At 42.3% G+C, this 24,074-nt stretch overlaps 1 protein-coding gene across 2 annotated transcripts in view; it reads right to left on the reverse strand.

Annotated features, from left to right (window-relative positions):
* Positions 1-24,074, reverse strand: part of REEP3 (receptor accessory protein 3) — a 204,206-nt gene that overhangs the window by 117,774 nt on the left and 62,358 nt on the right. For both annotated transcript variants that reach the window (XM_073596249.1, XM_073596247.1), the window contains exon 2: positions 7,122-7,194. In XM_073596249.1, the coding sequence (XP_073452350.1) occupies positions 7,122-7,194 (73 nt within the window). The remainder of the gene's footprint in view (positions 1-7,121; positions 7,195-24,074) is intronic.

The raw sequence follows: 24,074 nt of genomic DNA on the forward strand, positions 1-24,074 counted from the left end.
GACCTGGATTCTGAAACTATTTATATGTAAATGAAGTCTCTTTCCTTCTCAGCTTTCTGTGCGGACGTGAAATTTCCCCGTTGTGTCCTCTCATGCTATTTGTCTCCAGGAATGTGAGCCCTGGTGGCTTCCTATGTCCTCTGGATTCTTTCCAAGACGCAAGTTCTATGAATTATTTACTGGAAACATCTATAGCGCTGCTGAGCTACAATTCTTCATCTTCCACCAAGGATCAAACTGAATCCCTGAGAGGGAGAGAGTCAGGGCACAGAGGAAGGCTTGTTTATAGATATCCTGAAAAAAGACGAGTTGCTTTTATGGAGAAAAACTATGTTCATCTAACTTGACGGGAGAGGAAATGTTGTCTGCAAGGACTCTGCATCATCCTCGTTTTTTTATACATGTATAATGCACAGGAAACATACTACTATATTCGAATAGGTCATGTTTTATTATCTATTCATTTCCCACAGTCATCACGTTTGCTGTATAATTATTCCAGAAGGACTGCGTGGGACAAGAGACGCAACCTCCACCGTGTCAACCAGACTGGACTGGATTATTATAGGCATATCTCCTATATATTCATTTCTGTCGTGCCCTTGTTCTGTACAGGCTTTCTTTTCATCTAGATTTTTCAGTAAAGGTATTGTGCATTACTGCCTAAGGTCTCGTGTACACAGAGCTTAACAAATGATGATTTTACAAGCATTGAATGTTTTTTTTTTCAGCCTCTAAAAGCATATCTATGAAACCCCTATGTGCCTATGCAAACATACAGGCGCATTAGAAGAGCAGCATTTAGGCTGGATTCACACTGCCGTGTGGAGCGGCTCACAGCAGGGGTCTGGTGCGTCCCTCGTTCACCGTTTCAGGTCTGATTTCGGTCAGAATTTTCCATAGAGAGCCAGTCACAGTCTCCTGACATGTAAACTGGATGCGGAGAAACCCGCATCCTATTCGCAATAGTGTGAACCCAGCCTTACAGGCTGGGAAAAAAATACAATAAAGGTGCATTCAGGAGAGGAGCAGGAGTGCAGAAAAAACACGTAACACGTCTAAATGAACCTAAATGCGCATAAACACTGGATGCATCTAGTGTTTGAGTGTTAATGCATTCCAACGGCCAGAATAAATATTCTGACCAATAGAATGCATTAGCACTCAAACACTAGACGTGCCTAACGCATGTGCAATATGCGGCTTTTAATGTCTATAATACCAATCTAGTGTGTAAATTCAATCCAAAACAAACAAAACAAAACATAAAACTAAAACAAAGTAAAGACAGTTGCAAGTTGGACACTCTTCAGCAATTTCACACCATAAATTCTAAATTCTTTCAACATATAGCGCAGCACAACCAAGTAAACATGCAATAAAGTCCATTATTCATATTCATATAAACATAATATTATGTGGCACAGTCTCTCCAAATGTGAATAGAATAAAAATAAAAAAGAAAATTGAAAAAGTCCTTTAAATCCCAAGCAATCCTATGCAGTAGATTGAAAGGTATTGCCTCAATAGGTTAATAGGGTAGGTAGGGGTGGGTACCATCATCCTATAATTATGAAGTGAAGAAAAGGGAGATTAGTCAAGGGCTACTCCAAAAATTTGCCCTCGATCGCCAATGGTGGTTAGGACTATCTCGGTACCCAAATATACAATAGAAAATTTATAAAAATAACATTTATTACAAAATGTACAAAACATATATATACACGAGTTACAACAAAGACAGCTAGGTAGTTGTTGCAAAGATTCCATATGACAATAACATTTAATAATATGACAAATTGTGTCATAAATAAAAAAAAAAAATGAATGTTATTGTCATATGGAATCTTTGCAACAACTACCTAGCTGTCTTTGTTGTAACTTGTGTATATATATATTTTTTGTATATTTTGTAATAAAAGCTATTATTATAAATTTTCTATTGTATATTTGGGTACCGAGATAGTCCTAACCACCATTGGCAATCAAGGACAATCCTATGCAGTAGTATATAGGAAAATATGCTCAACCACCCACGGTGCACTTCTATAATTTTTCTCTCTTCCAATCGTGTGCATGCCCCCCACACCGGGTGAAAAACCTGTTCACCTCAACCTTCCACTTTCATTAAAATAGCCTAACTAACCCTAACTATAGCCTAACTAACCCGTGTTTGTCATTTTGCCGCAGCCTAAAGCCAATGAGAATAAGACCTACATTTTAAAGACCAAGTAGAACAATAAAAAAAACATTGATGTGCTAGTATGGACACTGTATAATAACAGGGCTACAAATCCAAAATCTGGGGCACAGAACGGAATATACGACTGAAACACTCAAAGCAAATGTATTTTTGAACAGACCAAGTAAGATCCTGACATGAAACAAGAGATTTATTTTCTAAATAAAGAAGATTAAAAAAACAAACTGATACAGTCATAACAAACAAAGTAAAAAGCACAAACATTTCACTCTACGATTACGATAAAAGCCCACATTTCTGAAGTCTTTCGAATCCTACAGCCGGTTTTCCTCAGACCCAACAAATGTCCTGCCAAAACTCAGAGACACATGGGATATGGAAAGCAATCCGCAGCAAAAATTACCGCTCTGAGGACAGAGACGGAGTTTTGCTCAATTTTTCTTGGCAAGAAGATATGTTCTTATATGAATGTTCGTGCTGCCACAAGCTTTACATGCAAAAGCAAGACCATCTGGCTTCCTTGTCCTTGGGAATTCTGCGCGCTGATTTATTTAGAGCAATGGTGACAGTCCAGACCTCAATATATATAATACATAAGCATTAAAGCTGAACTCCAGTGATAGTCAAGATCTTCCGAGTCCTGTGTGAGCGGCTGTCACACTGCATACTGACCACAGGGGGTCACTCATTCAGAACTGACACTGTTCATACGGCCTGTATTTTTTTTAGTGAATACCAGGCATTCTGTGATTGGACGAAGTGGAGATTGTGATGTCACCACCCCTGCTCTTTACCATGTCCAATCAGAAAATGTCTTATATTCATTAAAAAAATACAAGGCATTCTATGAATGGCATAGTTCCGGATAGGGGACCCGGGTAGCAGGGTGAATCTGTGCCGCCCAGGCACACCTGCCATGCTCCATGTGCATGCCTATGATATACATACTTACATTGTTCCAAGCTGGACTATTGTAAGTATGCAATAAAAATCATACCCAGAGTTCAGCTTTAACCCCCAAGTTCTTGACCAGAAACCATACAACTGTAAGCTGTCTGCCAATAAGAAATGTTGAATTAATACAGTTACACTATGGGTATTTCATCTATGTATTTAGACATTGGTCTGGAGTAGTTCAGCTTTATTAGGGCTTGTTCATATTATTTGCGTTGCTCTTGTTGAATTGTTTTCTTTGTGGCTTGTTCAAACTACAACGCAACAGTGGTGAGCAGTGCACTACATACGTGCTGCATTTTTATGCAGCGCAACTCACTGCTCGCCACTGCACCACAGCACACTGGAACACGTTGTGGTGCATAGACTTTAATGAAGATTCAATTTGGAATAGGTCAATAAAATTGAAAAAAAAAACAAAAAGGAAAATAAGGGAAAAAAGGATTCACTGCCACTACACAACAGTCTCCAGCCTAGAGTGTTTTAGCATACAGGTTGGTGTGAACGAACTCCTAGGAACATTCACGTCTTCTACTGCTAACTTTTTTTTTTTGTTTGTTTTTTTTTACTAAAATGCCAAATAAAATGGTAATTTTCTGGTCAAAGCAAATACAACATCAAGTGTTCTAACACGGAGGCATTCTAACAAAAGCTATAAGGGAAAGCAAAGTGTTAACACCTGCAACTAACAATGTTACATTTGACTAGTAAAAGTCATCACTGCCAGCTAAAAAAAAAAAAAACTCCACTATTTGCAAAAAAAACTACTATGCAAATGAGCACTCAGACATGATTGCTGCTTGGATGCTCAACAGAGATTCAACACAAGAAATACAAATCTGATTATAAAATGTTTGTAGAATCGGAGTGATCAGGTGCAGAGATTGTTGTACGATAAATTTTAGTAAATTAAATAATTGTATAACAGCCCTACTACATATAAACATGTACAACCACAGAAGGCAACCTTGGGAGATCTACAGCATTCGAAATCCATAGATTCCCCATCAATGCTAAACAAATCTCCCTTGCTAGCTATTGTATTCTGATAGCTGGCACCCACCCAAACAGTGACTGCAACTGCTTGGCTCTTCAACATTTAGCGGACTATTTTCTGTATGGCTCCTTTGATTTCTCAATTGAAGTTTGTTGAGCCGGGTGGTGTTGGCAGGGCCACCGATGGCTTGAATTTCGACCAATTCACAGGAATCAGATGAAATTCAAACCATGCATGGCCAGCTTTAGGCATCAACATGTTCTTTTTAAGAACAAGAGCTATTTACTTCAAGCCACCAATCAGAATAAACTTTTATTGTATCTTATGTTGACCAATGGCTGAGAAGAATAAACTCCACTTCTTTGAAAGTCATAAGTCTCTAATCTGCTGTCTAACGGGCAGCTAGGTTGGAGCTCACCCGGCCTGTATCAAATATTGGATGTGTTCAAAGACCAGATCGCAAGTCTAAACTTGGATACCACTACCTAGCTTCAGGGCTGTGAGCAGGGAAGCAGGAGTCATACAAGGAAGGCACACATGGGTAAGTTTGGCTATCATACATCCATATTTCATATATTGGACAGTCACTAAGCTATCTACTGGTGTCTGAACCATTTAATGTAAGGTAACTAATTTCCCTAGCCTGAGAATTGATCAAGACATATATAGCAGAAATCTATTATTAATCTATAAGACAAACAAAGCCTAGTGCTCATGGGCACAGCATAATCCCTCAGGATTTTTAGGACAGACCAGGAAAGTATTTAAAAGATATTTTATTAAAAAATAATTTTGTATTGTAATGAAACAGTAGAAACATTCAAATCAATATCAGTGCAAAAATACAAACATAGCTATAGCTGCCCTCTTATATGTGATAGGCTAGTGCACGTAGCTGTTGGAGATGACGCCTGGCATGTTTCAGACTCATACGTCCTTCTTCATAGGCTCTATATGTCATCTAAAGCATACATGTTCTATAATATAAGCATACTGTATTTATTGGCGTATAACACTCACTTTTTCACCATGAAAATTGGGTGCAAATAGTGCGTGCGTGTTATACGCCAATACTTGAGTTTTAGTTGCCTCGGAGGGGACAGGGAGGGGGGGCAGGACGAGCGTCGTCAGATTACATACAGTGAGAATCTCCTGTTTACTTGGCGGCCTCTGTAATAGGAACTCCTGTCTCCTGGGCCGCCATTGTTCTGTCTATCATAGGAGATTCTCATGGTATGTAATCTGTCGGCGCTCGTCCCGCCCCCTCCCTGTCCCCTCTGGGCTGCAGATGGGCATCGATCAGGCTGCACTGATGGCAATGGTGAGGCTGCTGCACTGATGGCAATGGTGAGGCTGCATTGATGTGGACTGATGAGGCTGCAGATGGGCAATTGTGAGGCTGCAGATGGTCACTGATCAGGCTGCATTGATGGCATTGGTGAGGCTGCAGATGGGCACTGACCCTTATTTTACTTCAAAGTTCCTTATTTAAAATTTAAGTTTTTTTCCTGAAACTTCCCTCTTAAAATGAATGTGCGTGTTATACGCCGATAAATACGGTATTTAAGCATTAGTACAATAATACAATCTCACTAAGGATCGACTTTTAGCTAGGGTTGGATACCCATATAAACAATGGATTATCCAACCCCAGCTAAAAGTCGATCCTTAGTGAGATTGTATTATTGTGCTAATGCTTAAATATGTTTATATTATAGAACATGTATGCTTTAGATGACATAGAACCTATGAAGGACGTATGAGTCTGAAACATGTCAGGCGTCATCTCCAACAGCTACGTGCACTAGCCTATCACATAAAAGAGGGCAGCTATAGCTATGCTTGTATTTTTGCACTGATATTGATTTTAATGTTTCTACTGTTTCATTACAATACAAAATTATTTTTTAATAAAATATCTTTTAAATACTTTCCTGGTCTGTCCTAAAAATCCTGAGGGGTTATGCTGGGCCATGAGCACTAGTCTTTGGTTGTCTGTCCATTGGATTGGTCAGACCAGGTCATACACGCACTGCCATTCTCTAATTTTCAAATATTATTAATCTATAAGGTTTATATAAAGCCATTTTTTTTTTCATAATTTCGGATAGAGTAGGGAAAAGACAACCCCCCTGTAGATTTTTGCTGCTGTGTGGATCTTCACTGGGTGGACATTCCCTATCTATTTGTCCTAGTCACCACTGTAATTTAAAGTGGCGGGAAATACAAATGATATAGTTGTCACCAGAACAGAAATAGGGGAAATCATACCAAGGAAACACCTAACTGCCCAAGAGCGAATGTCCCTAACTTTGGAAGATTTCTTCTCACTTCCTGTTGTATCTCTGGGACAGGAAGTGAAGGTAAATCTCTCCCAAAAAACAGGCAATACTGATGTCTCCTCAATACATTTATGACAAACTGGCTTTTGGAATGTGTATATCAAGCTGTAAACGCAAGCCCCATTCATCTGTTCGAAGGCAGAACTGTCTGCTGAACGCGACAGAGGGCATACATTTTTCCATGGCATGTGTACAACCCCCTCCAGCTGCCTTGAGGGAGGGGGGGGGCAGTATTGTGGCTCAAACTCCTACTTTTTAGCCCTTAGGCACAGAGCAAGGGCCGCATGTTTCCATGCATTAGCGCCGATAGAGCCGTGCCGAGAGCGTGCGCGCTGCGTGCACCCGGAACAGTGACCGGTGGCTCCCAAAAAGCTCCCGAGTTTTCCGATCGTGCGACCGCCGGGACAGCCAATCATGGCGGTCGCATGGTCACAAGCCCCGCCTGCCGTAATGCCAACCACTTAAAGGGCTAGCAGGGGCCAGCACAAAGGGGCTAACCACCATGTCAGCTCCCCCCCACCCTAGACCGTATGTGTAAACTAGGCCTTACTAGAAGAGTTTTTTTTTTTTTTTAAAGTTTTAAATAAAATACAGAAATTCAAGCTTATAGGTTGTTCTTACTTACATATTCTTTCACATTTTTCGTCTTCACAGCCTTGTAAGAGTTATATGCTGGGTACATCATCCCAAACACCAGCCTAAAGAAGGAAAGAAAGAAACAGTTATAAGCACAATACCAATAAAATAAACCGAAGTCACAGCATATACATTAATAATGACATACAGTATATAAAGTAAACTGTGCCTATGTAACCCAGTACCCCAGGTCTGGATGACGTGATTTGATTAAAGTTGGCCAAACATTACATTTTTATTTTCAAAACTTTTGTTCAATTTTCTAATGGTTAGGGATGGAAGTTTCTTCCCAACTAAACAAATTTTTAGTATATGTAATTTTCGTGTTATTAATTCCATTCACACATAAAACCAAATGTTAAAAGTAAATGAAATAAATGTAAAAGTACTTTCTAACGACATTCATTGTGTCTTTGTTGGCATTATTAAATGTACTGATGAGATTTTTCGTACGATCGTTCACTCAAAAATCTACCAGTGGAGCAGGAACCGGACTAGTAATTATTCAACCAAACTGCACAGAGAGGTAATGTAAAGGAGGAGCAGTGTGAATAATATTTCAGACAGGTTTGCAATAATTGTAGTTATATTTGTACATTTCACTTCTAGAAGATAGGGAGGTTGATTTACTAAAGTCTGTGCATTGTAAGTGCAGTTGCCCTAGATCTGAGGGGAAGCTCTGCTGATTTCTGTCATCCAATCACGTGCAAGGAAAAATACTGTTTTTTATTTTCCTTGCATGTGATGGAGTATTCTTTGCAAAGTGAAGCTTTACCTCATTTTCTAAGCTCTGGAAAAAGAACACAGTGCATTTGCCTTTAGTAAATCAACCCCAGAATCTTGTGTCAATATAAAATTATCTTACAAGACATAGAGCTGCGGCTCGCCCCCTGTTCTCTCCTCGTTGGCTCGCTGGATGTGATTAACAGCAGTGGGAGCCAATGAGCTTCTGTTGCTGTCTCAGCCAATGAGGAGGGAGAGTCCTGGGACAGCCAAGGCTATGGTGAACATCGCTGGATCGGAGGGACTTCAGGTAAGGATTGGGGGGCTGCCTTCAGAACCACTTTAAACTCCAGAAACTGATCTCCTCAGTTCCCAGACGTTTAGTGCGTGTTGTTAAAAGAAGAGGGGAAGCTACTGTGGTAAACATGGCCTTGTCCCAACTTTTTTGGAATTGGGATGGTACTTTGCCAGCTTTTTGTTGCCTCGTTCCAATTCTTTTGTTGCTGCCATCAATTTCAAAATGACCTTAATTTTTTCTTAAAATGGTACATTTTCTCCTTTTAAACATTTGATATGTTTTCAATTGTGTAGTGTAAATAAAATATGGGTTTATGAGCTTTGCAAATCATTGAATTCTGTTTTTATGTAGATTTTACACAGTTTCCCAACTTTTTTGGAATTGAGGTTGTACCAAGTCCATCTGAGCAATGACCAAGAGAGGATGATTACAATCCTACATAGAAAAGGACAATAGAGAATTAATGTATCCATCCTCTAACAAGAAGTTAGCAGGCAGCAAAAGAAAAAAAGTAATGTGAAGATTTGGAAGAGGCTTGGAGTACTAGAATACTTATTTCTGGTAAAAATGTTTTATTGCAATATATAAGAAACAAAAATAGCTGAGATGATTCCACGCAGGGGATATGGGCCATAAGCATATCATGACAGAACATAAGAATATACATTGAAAACATGTTTTGCATAATGAACTGTTGAACAACAATAACTCTCCGGCCAAGGCCGAGGGTCAACTTAGGGTGGCTGAGCATTAATTGCTCAGGGGTTGGGGTATGGAGCAGTTCAGACATTTTGGAAAACAAAGCTTGGACTGAACTCATACGAACAAACAAGAGAAAAAACAAACAAGGAGGGGGGACAAGACAAAACACAAAAAGGGGGGGGGGCAAAGGGGGGAAACAAGAGATGAGAAGAGAAGACAGAGAAGGAAAAGGAAGTTCAGGGTTGGAGAGAAAAGGGTTCCTCTGGGTCGGGGGAGGTAGAGGTCAGTTAGAGAGGCCTAGGCTGGTCGGGTGCAAAGTTGGAAGAGTGTAGGACCACCACAGGCCCCACACCTTAACTAGAGTACTTTTTTGAGTAAGAATAAATACCTGCATTGATTGTTTTTGCAACCTGAGTTTAGTGTCACTTTAAAGACTTTGTCAAGCCAAAAAATGTTCTCCTTTTGGTTAAAAAAAACAAATATAAATAAAAAATAAAAAGTATTGTGAAGATAAAGTATTGTGAAGGGCAGCTCTGAATTGATACTAAGTATTGCAGCCTGACCTTTTTTATGTTGTCCTGTGCCTGGGGGTCATCTTATTAGGGGTATAGAGAGGAATACAATAGTTTCCTGTTAAACAGAGCTACTCTGTAAGAGAAAACAACCCCCAATAATACTAATGTATTGGTATTAATTCTCCTCTCCAGTGCTTTAATTTATGGATCCCCATCTAGTAAGCACCAAAAAGGAGAAGGAAAGGGAACAGTCACATTCTGAGCCACCACCAGACATGCCAGCCCAGGAAGGAAGGAAATGGCTATAATCTGAATCGTAAACCTTGTTTTGCAGAGCTCTGAAATATATTCACCACATAAGGAACCAACATAAAGCAACACACATGAAACAAAGCTACACTGCGAATGTATTACAATGCACCGCAAATCATTACTGGGAATGTTAGCTGAACATCTTACTGTAGTCTGACAATAGCTGTGCATGGATTTTATATACCGACTGGAACAAAGCAACTTTTTTTTTTTAATCTAGAAGCTGGTTTCAGCTGAATCTAATTTATTATGTTCCGCACTGTGAGATTTATGGCTGGTCTTGCTTAGCCATGTCTGGCAGTAAAATGCCCTGCTTTCAGCTTCCCGGCTGCACACAGCAATTAATGTAGCATTCTTCCACTGCAGCCTAACCTTAAAAAACCTTGACAGCGTGTTCTTACAGAAATGTGCAGGGAATTGGTTTCTAGAGCGTCACTTTTATAAATGACTCAAGGCTAACACATTTATGATTGTTCTTCATGGAAATGCGTTATGGTACAATAAAAAAGCAAAAAAAAAAAATTTGCAATAATTCAGATTTATATTAATGTGATATTAATACTGGTGTCTGGAGAGTGCGAGGGAATGAAATCTTGTTCTGACACCTGAGGGGGAGACTTGTCAGTGTTCAGCACGCCCAGGGAGTAAAGTGGGATGGGAGCCAACAGAGTTACTGGACTGGTTAGACTAGTGGGGGGCAATTTTCTTGATATAGGGGCCTCAAGTGCGTAAAAGGTACGCATATAATATTCACTGAAAGTGAAATTCCTTTAGCAAGATACATTATAAGAAGACAAGAGAAAAATAAAAAAACATAAAGAGAAAGGTATGGACAGCACAGAGAAAAGGAAGATAGTGTGAGAAAATCCAAACCTTTCCACATTAACCCAGTCTACAGAATATTTATTTTTCACTGACTTATGTAAGTACGTAGGAAAGGAAAACACAAGCTGCCATCTGCAGGGGCCTGAGGGCCACACAATAAGTGACAAAGGGCTCAAGTTTGGCATGAAGGGGGTGTTGATGCCTAGGGCAGTAGTACACTGGCACAGAAGAGCGGGGGATTGTCATTGTAAAGCCAAGAGTTGAACCGTGTATGGGCAGCCTAATGGCCCGTACACACAATCCGAATATTGTATGACAGATCGTACGACCGTTATCGCTTAATAGTCACAAGTAGAAATAGGTAGGTAAAGTCACGAAAATTCTCGTACGACAGAAAAAAAAATTGGAAGTGATGTCATGTATTGTAATGTATTTGTATTGTATTTTCGGACGACAACTATACTGACTAAACGAAAATCGTACGATCTGGAATATTTTCATGCATGTGCGATCAGATAATATTGGATGAACTGTCGTGATCGGATGTCAAAAGTAGTGTACACACGATCCGAAAGTCGTACGATTCTTCATCGGACAACCGTTTTCGTCCGATATTTGGATCGTGTGTATGAGCCATTAGGCTTGGACGTTAGTGGTAGTAAAACAATTACACAGAGCCTGTGGTCAGCAGGAGGAGAAATTATGAAAAAGTGAAAAATACCGCGCTGTCACCTAGAACATGGAATAGCAGCCAGCACAGCAAAAGACATTTGCACGTAAACATGTAAACTATAAATATATGTGCAGCGCTAAATAAGAACGGTCATAATGAATAAAACCGTATATAATACAGTGAAAAAATGAATGAACATTAACATTATTAATAGCACATGTGCAAACAAATGAACGAATGAACAAAATATAGTCCACAGAGTGATAAAGGTAAGTAAATACAGTCCATGGATGGAAAACTGGAATGGGATGTTGAATCCAGGTAAGTTAAAGTCCGCCTTGGGACATCAGTGGCAAGACAGATGTGAGGAGAAGATCATGGAAAAAGCCACCACCAACATAAGGAAGGCTTACCAGAGCTTTTGGACTCAACAAGGCATATGCCCAATGATTCATCAAGACTTGTGGTGAAAACACACCAGTAGACAGGAACATCCACGTCTGCAAAGTGATGGCACTAGCGAATGGAGATCACACTGTCCCTCAGGTGGCTCCCAGCAAAGAAGGACAACTCAAAAGGAAATTGGTTGAATCCTTCCCATACACTCACAAGATGCAGCCAAAAATGAAAAGGAAGTTCCACATAGTGTGAATCCGCATAACAAAGAATATTTATTAAAATAGAAGAACACTCACATTTGAGCAGGTAAAAAGCGCTTGTATATTAAACTGTAGGTTACCGCAATGGCATCAGCAGGCTCGTTTCGATGCGTTCCATCTAAAGAGACATCATCAATGAGGAATCCATAAGGAATATCTGGGTACATGTTGCAGTCCTTGGGGAGGGGTCATGGTATGGTATGATGTGTGAAACTATGCTATAGTGACATGATTATTTATTTAAATAAATTTTGTCACTCTATTTAGATGGCAGCAATAAAAGTCTGTTAGTTCCTGATGAAGAGGACCATGTCCAAGAAACGTGTTGAACGGAAAGACTATGTTGTATAAATTACTGCAGTGGATGGAACGGACTGTTTTATAATTGCATTTTACTATAAGTTTGTCATTATATGTTTAATTTTAAGGAAACAAAATAAAATGTTATATTTTTTGCTAAAATGCTGTGCATCAAAAGTCCCACTCTTTTTACTATGATTATAGCTTTGATGCATGTATGTGGCTCCACATGAAGGCCTGTAGACTTCTCCAGTGGCCTGACAAGCCACTAAATCCACCTTTATTATTAAATTCTACCAATGAAATCAGCTTAACCAACCATTTAATGAATAGATCTGGCCTGTATACATATCCTTGAACGTGCAAAAGTCATGTACAACAAACAGAGACGGCATTGGGATGATAGTATTCAAAAGGATACTGACATTATACAAGCAGATTCAATCAGATCTTGTTCTGAGCAAAACAATATTGATCATCTATAGCTGTCTCTTTCAAGCCATAGCTTAACCAATTACCGTATTTATCGGCATATAACACGTTCTGCGTATATGTATAACACGCACCCCAAGTTTAGGAGGGAATTTTAAGGAAAAAAACTTTTAGGAGGGAAGTTCAAGGAAAAAAACTTACATTTAAATGCACATCAATGCAGCCTTATCAGTGTTCATCTGCAGCCTTGTCCAGAGTCATTGCAGCCTTGTGTCATTACCATTGCAGCCTTGTGTCATTGCCATTGCAGCCTTGTGTCATTGCCATTGCAGCCTTGTGTCATTACCATTGCAGCCTTGTGTCATTGCCATTGCAGCCTTGTGTCATTACCATTGCAGCCTTGTGTCATTGCCATTGCAGCCTTGTGTCATTGCCATTGCAGCCTTGTGTCACTACTATTGCAGCCTTGTGTCATTGCCATTGCAGCCTTGTGCCATTACCATTGCAGCCTTGTGTCATTACCATTGCAGCCTTGTGTCATTGCAGACTTGCCCAGGCAGGCTGATTATTTAGAATTGCCGCCGATCTCCACTCCACTGAGGGGAGAGGAGCGAGTGCTGGTGTCCTGTCGAATAATGTCCCCCATCAGATAGTGTCCGCCCTGTACTGTGTAGGTGCAACGCTTGCGCAGTACGGAGGACATAGGAGACGCCGAAAGTCTTCGAACATCAACAGCTGATCATGAGCGCTACACGGAACACTGGTAACATACACAAAGCCGAGTGTACTCGGCTATGCTCGGCTCCTCTCGCAGTCCCGCCCCTATGATGGACATAATACGGGTCCAATAGCGGGACTGGGCGTGACTGTGAGCAGAGCCAAGATTTGCCGAGTACACTCGGCTATGTGATATCGGCGGCGCTCGCTCCTCTCCCCTTAGCGGAGCGGAGATCGGCGGGGATCGGCGTATAACACGCACCCACGATTTTCCCCTGATTTTAAGGGGAAAAAAGATTGCGTTATACAACGATAAATACAGTATAGACAACTGAGGATTTCCTCTCACTTTCTGCTTTGGCTATAGGACAGGAAGTGAAAGTATATCTCCCACAGATGGCAAAAACATTTTTTTGCAAGGAATATAACCCTCCCTTACTTTACACAAAATAAAAAAAAAAAGTTTTGCCTGTAGTTCTACTTTAATTGATGGCATGAAATACATATACACGCATCTCTAAACATCAGTTTAATACTGCATGGTTTCTCTTGTCCCTCAGTTTCTCAGCTTACGTGCCCCAGTGTAGAGGAGGGTTCAAGGATGTTGTACAGGAAACCAATGTGCTCCTTTTAAACCAATGGTGTCATCAGTTGGTAGGACACCGGTGGCTGGCCAGCATGGTACCCAAGGTTGCAATGCTGCACAATAAAAGCCTGTCACTTTGTGTAGGAAATAAAGTAGGCTTGATCCTTCTGCCAGCTTAACAATTTTTGGATAATACCTCAATGCTTGAGGTATTTTTTCATAGCACCCCTGTAGAGCCCAAAGAGCACCCCAGTTGAAAAAGACTGGTCTACAAAGCAATATCTATGTATATGGATAGTCTTAAAGCCTCGTACACACTACTAGATTTTTTTTTGTTCGAACAAAAGAATTACAGCTTGGGTTGGAGTCGCTGTACTAAAAATCCAATGTTAGTAAAGTGATCTCCCCTGCTGAGCTATTGTGTTCTGACAGAGGAACGGCACCCCTCCAGAACACTCCGGTAAGTGCTCTCAGCCATTGGCTGAGAGCGCTGATCGGGAGCTGGTCAGCAAATCCTTTTTGGGCGTGCCCCTTTAACAGAAACCAGCGGAACAGCCAGCTTCTGTCAGACCGGCTGCCCCCAGTGTTGCCAACCGCATGTAGCTTTACGGGCAGCTGTAAATTTAACCCCTTTTTCAGGCTGCCCATTAAAGTCCATTACGGGCATCTGTGGCCGTAAAAAAAGATGGCCGCGAGCCGATCATGCAACTGCGCATGCGCTGTTCCGAAGCCGGGCAGGCTTGGGAAAGTTCATACGCTCTCGGCCAGGCGGCGCATGCACAGTAACATAATGGCACCATTTTTGAATAGACGATCGAGACCACTGCGGCAGGCGGATCGTGCTGTGCACCTGCCATAGGCGGAGGAGCCGAGCAGGGGTGAGGAGGAGGAGAGTGAGAGTGGGGGGATATCATAGCAAAAAGGGGACAGAGTGAGAGGAAGACATTACTGGGAGCCGGGAGGGTGAAGCTGTGGCATGCAGGGGACAGAGACTGATATGTTCTGTCCACTATCATATTACTTCTCCACATCATCAGTGTACTGTGTCCTCCTCCTGTGCCCCTTTCACCTCTCCACAGGTTAGGGCAGCACTGTGCTGCCCTGATGCCCTGATCTGTGGAGAGTTGTACTATGTCCGCAGCCTCTATCCACTAGTGGTGCGCATGCATCTGGTCTGACGATTCGATTCAATTACAATTATCTGGTCAATGATTCGATTCCGCGATGCATCATGATGCATTACGATTACTGACGCGCTCCCACTTCCGCTTGGGCCGCCTAGGCGGCCCTTACTCCCTGCAATCTTCCGGACACATCACAGGTCCCATAAGATTGCCCGGCTATGCAGGACAGCGCAGTGAGACATGCGCACCCGGCTGTGAAGCTGCAAGCTGTCACAGCCGGATGCCCACAGTAGTATTGCCAGCGCCGTGGACAGGCAGGGGAGAGAATGGAGAGTTTGGATGGCCACGTCATTGGATTGTGGGACAGGTAAGTGTCTTTTTATTAAAAGTCAGAAGATAAATTTACTGGAACTCTTTAGTTGAATTAAAAAAACCTCACTCCTTTAAAGCGGAGTTCCACCCAAAAGTGGAACTACCGCTTTAAGCACTCCTCGCCCCCTTACATGCCGCATTTGGCATGTCCTCTAATTAGTGGGACTTCCTGTCCCGGCCGCCTAGGCGACTCCTCCTCTCGCCCTAGGCGGCCCCTCCCTGCCAGAGATCTTCTGGGACAGAATACGGCCCCAGAAGATTGGCTGGCCAATGGTAGAGTGCAGTCCAGCTCGCGCAGTGCGCGCCCGGCCGTGAAGCCGTGAGCTGTCACGGCCAGGTGTCACTGCCCAGAGTAGATGTGACAGCGTCGAGGAGAGGAGGGGGAGAGGAGTGAGGCTCCGTGTGGCCGCATCGATGGACCATGGGACAGATGAGTGTCTGTTTATTAAATGTCAGCAGCTAAACTTTTTGTAGCTGCTGACTTTTAATAAACTAAAAAACGGGTGGAACTCCGCTTTACAGAGTGCCCTAATCCGGTGCACTACAGGGTACAGGAATTCACACACACTGCTGGGAGGGATTAGAATCCACAACTGACAAACAGCCCTGTGAAGTTCCCTGTACTGTCTCTGTGCTGACATTTCTCTAGGCTCCCCCGTTTGCACCTTTGAGCACACTAGGAGTTAACATAGTGGAACGTTCAAACGGGGGGGAGGGGGGGGCAGGGGAAATGTCAGCACAGAGCACATGTAGGAGTCAGTGTAAATAGAGTACAAACACATTTGTACTCTACATACTGCTGTTAAAATACCTGTGTGGTAATAAATGCAGAGTTATAATCCATTAAATGCCCACCGCTGTATGTGCATTTTAAAATATATGCAGCTTCATACCTCATTTCTTAGTGTGTGTATAACTGTATATGCCGCTCATGTGACTGCCCGGTCCGGCCCTCCTCTCTCCTCTCACATCTCTCCTGACATCAGTGGGAGTTCTCAGCCCCGCCCACCGACTCTATCTATCAGATCAGAAGAGAGGCGGGAGGGGCTGACGTCAGGGGAGACGTGAGAGGAGAGAGGCGGGCCAGACCAGGCAGTGACATGAGTGGAATATACAGTTATACACCCGTTAAGAAATTAAGTATGAAGCTGCATATATTTTAAAATGCACATACAGCGGTGGGCACTTAATGAATTTTAACTCTGCATTTATTACAAAAGTTATTTTAACAGACACGCTCGCAGCGCTCTTCTGGGAGGGGCGGGGCAAGTCAGGAAGACGTCACCCGACATCGATTTTTCGGGTTGCATACATCGATGCCGCATCGGGAACACCCGAATCGCGATGCACTGATGCAGCGATTAAATTCCGAACCCCTACTAGCCACCTCCTGTACTATGTCTGCAGCCTCTGTCCACCTCCTGTACTATGTTTGCAGCCTCTGTACACCTCCTGTATTATGTCCACAGCCTCTGTCCACCTCCTGTAGTATGTCCCCAGCCTCTGTCCACCTCCTGTACTATGTCTGCAGCCTCTGTCCACCTCCTGTAGTATGTCCGCAGCCTCTGTCCACCTCCTGTACTATGTCTGCAGCCTCTGTCCACCTCCTGTATTATGTCCGCAGCCTCTGTCCACCTCCTGTAGCATGTCCTCAGCCTCTGTCCACCTCCTGTATCATGTCCGCAGCCTCTGTCCACCTTCTGTATCATGTCTGCAGCCTCTGACCATCTCTTGTCTTTTATCATGTCTGCAGTCTCTGAGGGGGATCCTAGAAAGGAGTCAAGAGTGGGAGCGCCGTCGGGATGGAGGTTACGGGAAGAAACAGATATGTGTGGACTGTGGAGAGGAGACTATACAATAAAACCAGAGTCGCCAAGCTGGAGCCGTCTGACTGAGCCCTGCACGGTACACCTGAGAGGAGGTCATTGACAGTGCCGCCAGGCCAGTCTGAGGGGGGTCACTAATGTAAGGAGGGGAGTAAATACAATAATGTAAGGGGGCACTGATATAAAGGATCCCCCTATATTAGTAACCCTTCTTACCTTAGTGTATTCACTCTGCAGAAGGTGGTCTCTATTCACCAGAGCCCCCCCCCCCTACTTCAGAGTTCCTCCTTACATCATGATCTGCAGTGTTCCCCTTTACATAAGAGTTCCCTTGCACTGTAAATCCTGCAAACTCTGATGTAAGGGGGAACTCTGTGCTGGCTGGGTTATAGTAACCTAACCTTCATGTAAATTGAGAAATATGTTTTTTGCCTTTTGTTGAACTTAAACACATTGCTAATTGCACTAGCTATGTGTTTATAGTTAAAATATTAATATTTGCCCTGTTTAGCACTACAAACAGTAATTTTAGGCACTTTTTTTTGCAGTGTCAGTAAAGAATGTGGATCTGCCAGTAAATGCCACGTTTTTTTTTTTTTGGCCAGTAAAAAAATTAGTGTCGTTTGTAAACTTTGGCATTCTGCCAGTAAATTTCACTTGGGGGGGGGGGGGGGGGTTGGCAACACTGGCTGCCGAAAACACAGGCCGAATGTCGGAGGGTTTTTATTGAACCAGCCAATGTCGTCTGACATTCAGCCCATGTGTACTAAGAATGAGGGTTGTACTCACATTGCAGTATAAACACAATCAGTATAGACACTGGTAAAAAGAACTTACAGTAAATAATTCATTCAAAAAGGGTTGCCCCTCCGCCCAACAATAAGCTAAACATGACCTCTTCATTGAGATGCAGTTCCAAGCCATTACTTGCAGTGCAGACACAATGCTGTGATCACAATTTGGGAACCAGTCCAAGCAAAAGGCAATATCCAACCAAAAAATATAAAAACACATAATTATCCCCCATCAAAAACGTACGCACAATTTGTAAATACACCCACTTCCTAATTGAATCTCAGCACACTGATATCACGTGTTCTTTATACCCTTGTAACCTGATTTTCATTTTGTCTCTAGCGACTTAGACAAGGAGGTCCACCCAACCCTTAATTCTCTTTTCTGCTGTTGCTTTGGCAACCTGAAGAACAGCACCGCAACAACAGATAGTAATTCACAGCAGAGCATGAAGTTGGACAGACTCCAAGCTTTCTGTTTGTCAAGGTTTTGTCGACGTGGGGGAATTGGAAATGGAAAAAAAGAGGAAAAGTACAGCACTGAATGTTAAAGATCATTCTTTTTCCTAAAAAAGGCAACTGTGTTGTTTTTGAAACTAAAATTTTACAACATTATGAAATTAGCTTATCACAGTAATTTTCCTTGTATTGTGCGTTATTAAAGGGGAACGTCTGTCCCCTTGGGTTTCGAACTCCCATCCCCAGTATCACCATCTCTTTTAGCCTGGCTTGTGCACAGATTTTCCCCAGCCTTCAGGTCCCACAAGTGTCCCGTTTTTTTCCTGCATGCCTGGGAAACCCGCATGTGCATAGAGGTGCCGCAGGGCTCTCACAGGCCCTGAAGACTAGGGTTGCCACCTGTTTGGGATTTACCCGGATAGTTTGGAATCATGCGTCTGGGTTTCAGACTGAGACCCGGACACATTATTCAGACTGGACTAAGTCTCCCCCCTTCTCTCTCCTGCCTCTAAGTGAGTATGCTAAGGTAAATCAGGGTTCTCAGAGCATTCATTACATCAGAGTTCCCCTTTACATCAGAGTCCTCTTTGTACACCAGAGCATCCCTTAGGTTAGAGTCCCCAGAGTTCTCCCTTACATCAGAGTCTGCAGAGTCCCCCCTTACAGTGAAAGGGAACTCTGCGAGTTCAGATGTAAAAGGGGAACTCTGTGGACTATGATGTAAAGGGGGAACTCTGTGGACTATGATGTAAAGGGGGAACTCTGTGGACTATGATGTAAAGGGGGAACTCTGTGGACTATGATGTAAAGGGGGAACTCTGTGGACTATGATGTAAAGGGGGAACTCTGTGGACTATGAGGTAAAGGGGGAACTCTGTGGACTCTGGTGTTAAGGGGGAACTCTGTGGACTCTGGTGTTAAGGGGGAACTCTGTGGACTCTGGTGTTAAGGGGGAACTCTGTGGACTCTGACGTAAAGAGGGAACTCTGTGGACTCTGGTATAAAGGGGGAACTTTGTGGACTCTGGTGTTAAGGGGGAACTCTGTGGACTCTGGTGTTAAGGGGGAACTCCGTGGACGATGATGTAAAGGGGGAACTCTGTGGACGATGATGTAAAGGGGGAACTCTGTGGACGATGATGTAAAGGGGGAACTCTGTGGACTATGATGTTAAGGGGGAACTCTGTGGACTATGATGTTAAGGGGGAACTCTGTGGACGCTGATGTAAAGGGGGACTCTTGTGATTAATTTCATATGATTAGAAATGTTATTTAATAGCAACATCTATGCATACTATGAAAAAAAATTGCTGTGCGACTCTGAAGTGTTCAAGTTTGACTTGAAGAAAAGGTGGCAACCCTACTGAAGGCCCTTGGCACATCTGCGCACATGCAGAATCTGAGGGAAAACATTCTTGCCTAGACGGAAAAGGCGGAAGTGCTATGTTGCAGAACTAAAAAAAAAATCAATAAAGTAAAAAATCCAAATATGAGCGAGGGAAGAGGGGAAAGATAGGAGAAAAGTTTTTCTTTAGGGTAACAGGAGAACAGGGTATAGGAGAAAGTTTTTCTTTAGGGTAACAGTCTGTTTTAATAATCATTACTTATCTGCTTTATTGCCAACTCCCCAATCTTATATCCTAACAAAAGGCTTTCAGTTGGCAAAGATAAAAACTGTATGTATGTATAGACATGAACTAGGCCCTAAGGACTGGGCTGCTAAGTCATGCATGATCTAGAAAACAAACAATCCTGAAAGTGAACAATTATGGTACAAACACACATTAGGAAAACATATGCTTGTGGTGATTGCGTAAGCATTAGTCTGGCCTTGGACCAAACTCACAGTGTTCCAGAAACTTCTCCAGCCAGCTCTCTTGGCCTAACCAATGTAAATAGAGAAAGAAAAGCTTTGGAGCAAAGATCAGAGACAACTGATTATTGTCCATGATACTTTTTTTATTTGCACTAATATAACATTTTTCAGAACACATTTTTGGGGTATGTCCCCTTCTACCCCAAAAGCTTGTCCTAAAAAATCATATGTTAGTGCAAATAAAAAAATGATCACGGACAGTACTCAATTGTCTTTGTCGCAAGTGCACTAATACGGCTACAATCACCCTGAGCTAAGATCAGAAAGCCAACACTAGGGAAGAACTACAGCCATTAGACCCCACAAATATGAGATCATTTTGTGATCTGACCGATTATCATCTCCTGTCTATTGGTTCCCTAAACAAAACATAAATACTTAGCTAGTTTTATCCTGTAAGCAAATATCTTATAAAACAACTGTCACATATCTAAATATACAGAAAATTAAGATACTACATTCTTGGGTAGGTTGCATCCTTCTAGATCACATGAGTCAGACACAAGGACCGGGGGCTGAATCCGGCCCTCCAGGCCATTTCATGTGGCCCTGCACCTCTCCTGGAGTTGCGGCAACCCCCCTCATTGTTGCCCTCCCCTTGTCTCAACAGTCAGTAGCAGAGAGGAGGACACTTTTCCATGCCGCCACAGAGAGGCACGTATCGCCCCCTCCCCGTCCTAGCAGTCGGCAGCAGAGAAGAAGACAGAACTCTTTCTACAGATCCTGTGCCTCTCTCTGCAGCTGCAGTTTCCCCTCCTCTCCACTTCCCCTGGTCTCAGCATTCTGCAGACTCCAGTCCTCCTCAGGTCCTCCTCCAGACCCTGCACTTTCTGCTTCCCAGCTCCACGCCTAGCTTCTTCCTGACAGCAGAACAAGGCAAGGGGGTGCACTGTGATGTAAGGGAAGGTGAGGGACTCCTGACTTCTAATGGTGGGGGTGCTCTTGTGTAGTATGGGTATATATATATATATAACTTTAGTTATTGAATTACAAGAAACTTAGTAATAGTTTTAAGGTGATATATATATATATATATATATATATATATATATATATATATATATATATATATATATATATATATATTTCTATATATTTATAATGTATGTTTCTGAGCTCACAGATGGTCATTCATAGAGGGTTACATTGTCTCTGGACCATTCTCTGGCTAGCCTATTGTTAGGACCAGATTAAACCTGCTTTTCGCGCCTTCCATCTAGCCTTTAAAAGGTCAGACAATAGAGCAGGCCAGAGAACTTCGCTGAGGACGTAAGAGGTCCTAGATCTTGAACAGACTGTCGGCTTCCAGAACTATCTGAAAATTCAGAAGTTGAGGAGTTCCCTGGATTGAATGCTGAATTTATCCTGTATTGTATCATCTGTAATACATCTTTAATCGAAGCTAAGTAAATCTCTTTTATTACATTCTTTGTTTTGTGTGTTTTAATCATTGCATTACTGACCACATATCTAAAAGGGTAAATATATAAATGAATCTATGAATAAATGTAACACAGAATTTAACCCCTTGTTACATCTTGACATCTGATGTAAGGGGAGTGGGGTGCTTTGAAAATCTAGGCTTACAGATACAACTGGCCCTTTAAAGGCAACCATAATGCTGATGCGGACACCCATAAAATTCATTTTGACACCCCTGTTCTAGATCATCAAGCAGCATATTGTTTTCTGTAATCATATTCTACTACTCTTGAATAATAAGGGATAATAACTGACTGTTTTTTTCATAAGAGCAAGGGAGGTCTGATTCAAGTACAATTCTGGAACTAACCATCTCAGCTTAGAGAACATGTTTTTAAGAACTAGGAAACATGTACTTCAACTTAAGTGTATTAAACCCAGGACCCTGCATTCACTTCATTTGGTCTCCCACAGTACACAGAACACGGAAATGCAATGTAAATATATATACACTGCTAAATACCTTTTCTCATCAGCAGTATATAGTAGTCTTATAACTTCTATCAGTGTCTGGTTAAAGCTTGTAGGAGGAGATTTCTTTCTCCTTTGACTGTCCTATGAGGCTGCATGACCGCTGACCTTCTGTCTGGACATTGCTGATTGGCCCTGTGCTAATCATATGCACCCTCCCAAAAAAAACTCTTTAGCAATACACACCACACTGAGCCTGTGCAGAGTGCCTCCTTAGGGCTCTGTACTATCAGCAGATGAATTGGGGACAGTAAAAGAAAGGGGGATCAAACAGCCTTTTTACACAGTGCAGAGGATTAAACCCTTAGGTTCCAAAGTGAGTATAACAGGCATGCTTAACTGCATATACAGACTGATTTTACTGTTGGGGGTTTAGAAACACTTTAAAGTAGATAGTGCTCAAGAAAGTTGGGCACCAGCTCTATTTATTTTTTAGAGCTGATTAACTGGTTCTTAAAGTGGTTGTAAACCCTTACAGACCACTTTTTGCTACAGGTAAGCCTATATTAAGGCTTACCTATAGCTACCCAGGATATCTCCTGTATTTGCATGTGCCAACATCATCGGCACATGCGCACTGAAGCAATGGCACGTACATGCCGTTTGCTTCAGTGAGTGTGCCGTTACCGGACCCATGAGCGGGAGTGACGTCATCACGCCTCCGGCCAATCACAGCACCGGAGCCGCGATACCCGGAAGTAACCCTAGGAGTGATTTCACCGGCCGGTGCTGTGTACGGGCACCGCAGCGAGGGCTTCGATCTCAGGTGAGTATTACATAATGAGCTAGTATGCTATGCCTTTGTCTTGCAGGTGTTAGATTTTTTTTTTTCCGAAGTGGGTTTACAACCACTTTAGACCTGCAAATACATTTTGATTATCCAATCTTATTCTATTTGAAAGTGGCCTCACAATTCTGTATTTCCAAAAATAGTGAGTTACCCTTTATGTTTTAGAAGGGGGAAAAAAAAATCTAAAAATCTATTTAAAAAGGTCTCTAATTTGGATTCTCTAGAAAACTCCTCTACATAGACGCATTAAAGTCCATGTAATTCCAAAACATTTAATTTTGGGTAGAATAGTGAATAGTTTTTTTTTTTTTTTTTTTTTTGCTATGTCCATCTGGGGAGGTTTCTCTCCATTTTCTGTCTCAGAGATACAACAGAAAGTTATAGGAAATAAATCTAAGGGGAATTCCACCTGTAACAGTTGTCCCTATATTTTCTTTTACCTGTTGTTAACATAAAATTTAACATTTCCCCTCACTTTCCTTCTTGGTGACAATAGTCATCAGTACAAGTAGCGGGGGTAAATCTCCCCAAAGAGTAATAAAAGAACTTTAGAGATACACTTCAAGAGATCACTTCACCCAGTAGTTCATGTTTTACTCAAACTATTATGCCGCGTACACACGAGCGGACTTTCCGGCAGCAAAGGTCTGATGGAACGATTCCGGCGGACATTCCAAACGTATGTGGGCTTCATCGGACCTTTTCTGTCGAAAACTCAGACGGACCTAGAAATAGAACATATTTCAAATCTTTCCGACGTACTCGATGCCTATCGAAAAAAACGTTCGTCTGTATGCTAGTCCGACGGACCAAAAATGACGCAAGGGCAGCTATTGGCTACTGGCTATTGAACTTCCTTTTCTAGTCTGGTCGTACATCATCACGTTCGAAAGGATCGGACTTTGGTGTGATCATGTGTAGGCAAGTCCGTTTCATCGGAACTCCGTCGAAAAGTCCATCGGAGTTCAGTCCGACGAGAAGTCCGCTTGTGTGTACGCGGCATAAGC

Source organism: Aquarana catesbeiana, linkage group LG08, assembly GCF_042186555.1.
Source record: "Aquarana catesbeiana isolate 2022-GZ linkage group LG08, ASM4218655v1, whole genome shotgun sequence".
Lineage (NCBI taxonomy): Eukaryota > Metazoa > Chordata > Amphibia > Anura > Ranidae > Aquarana > Aquarana catesbeiana.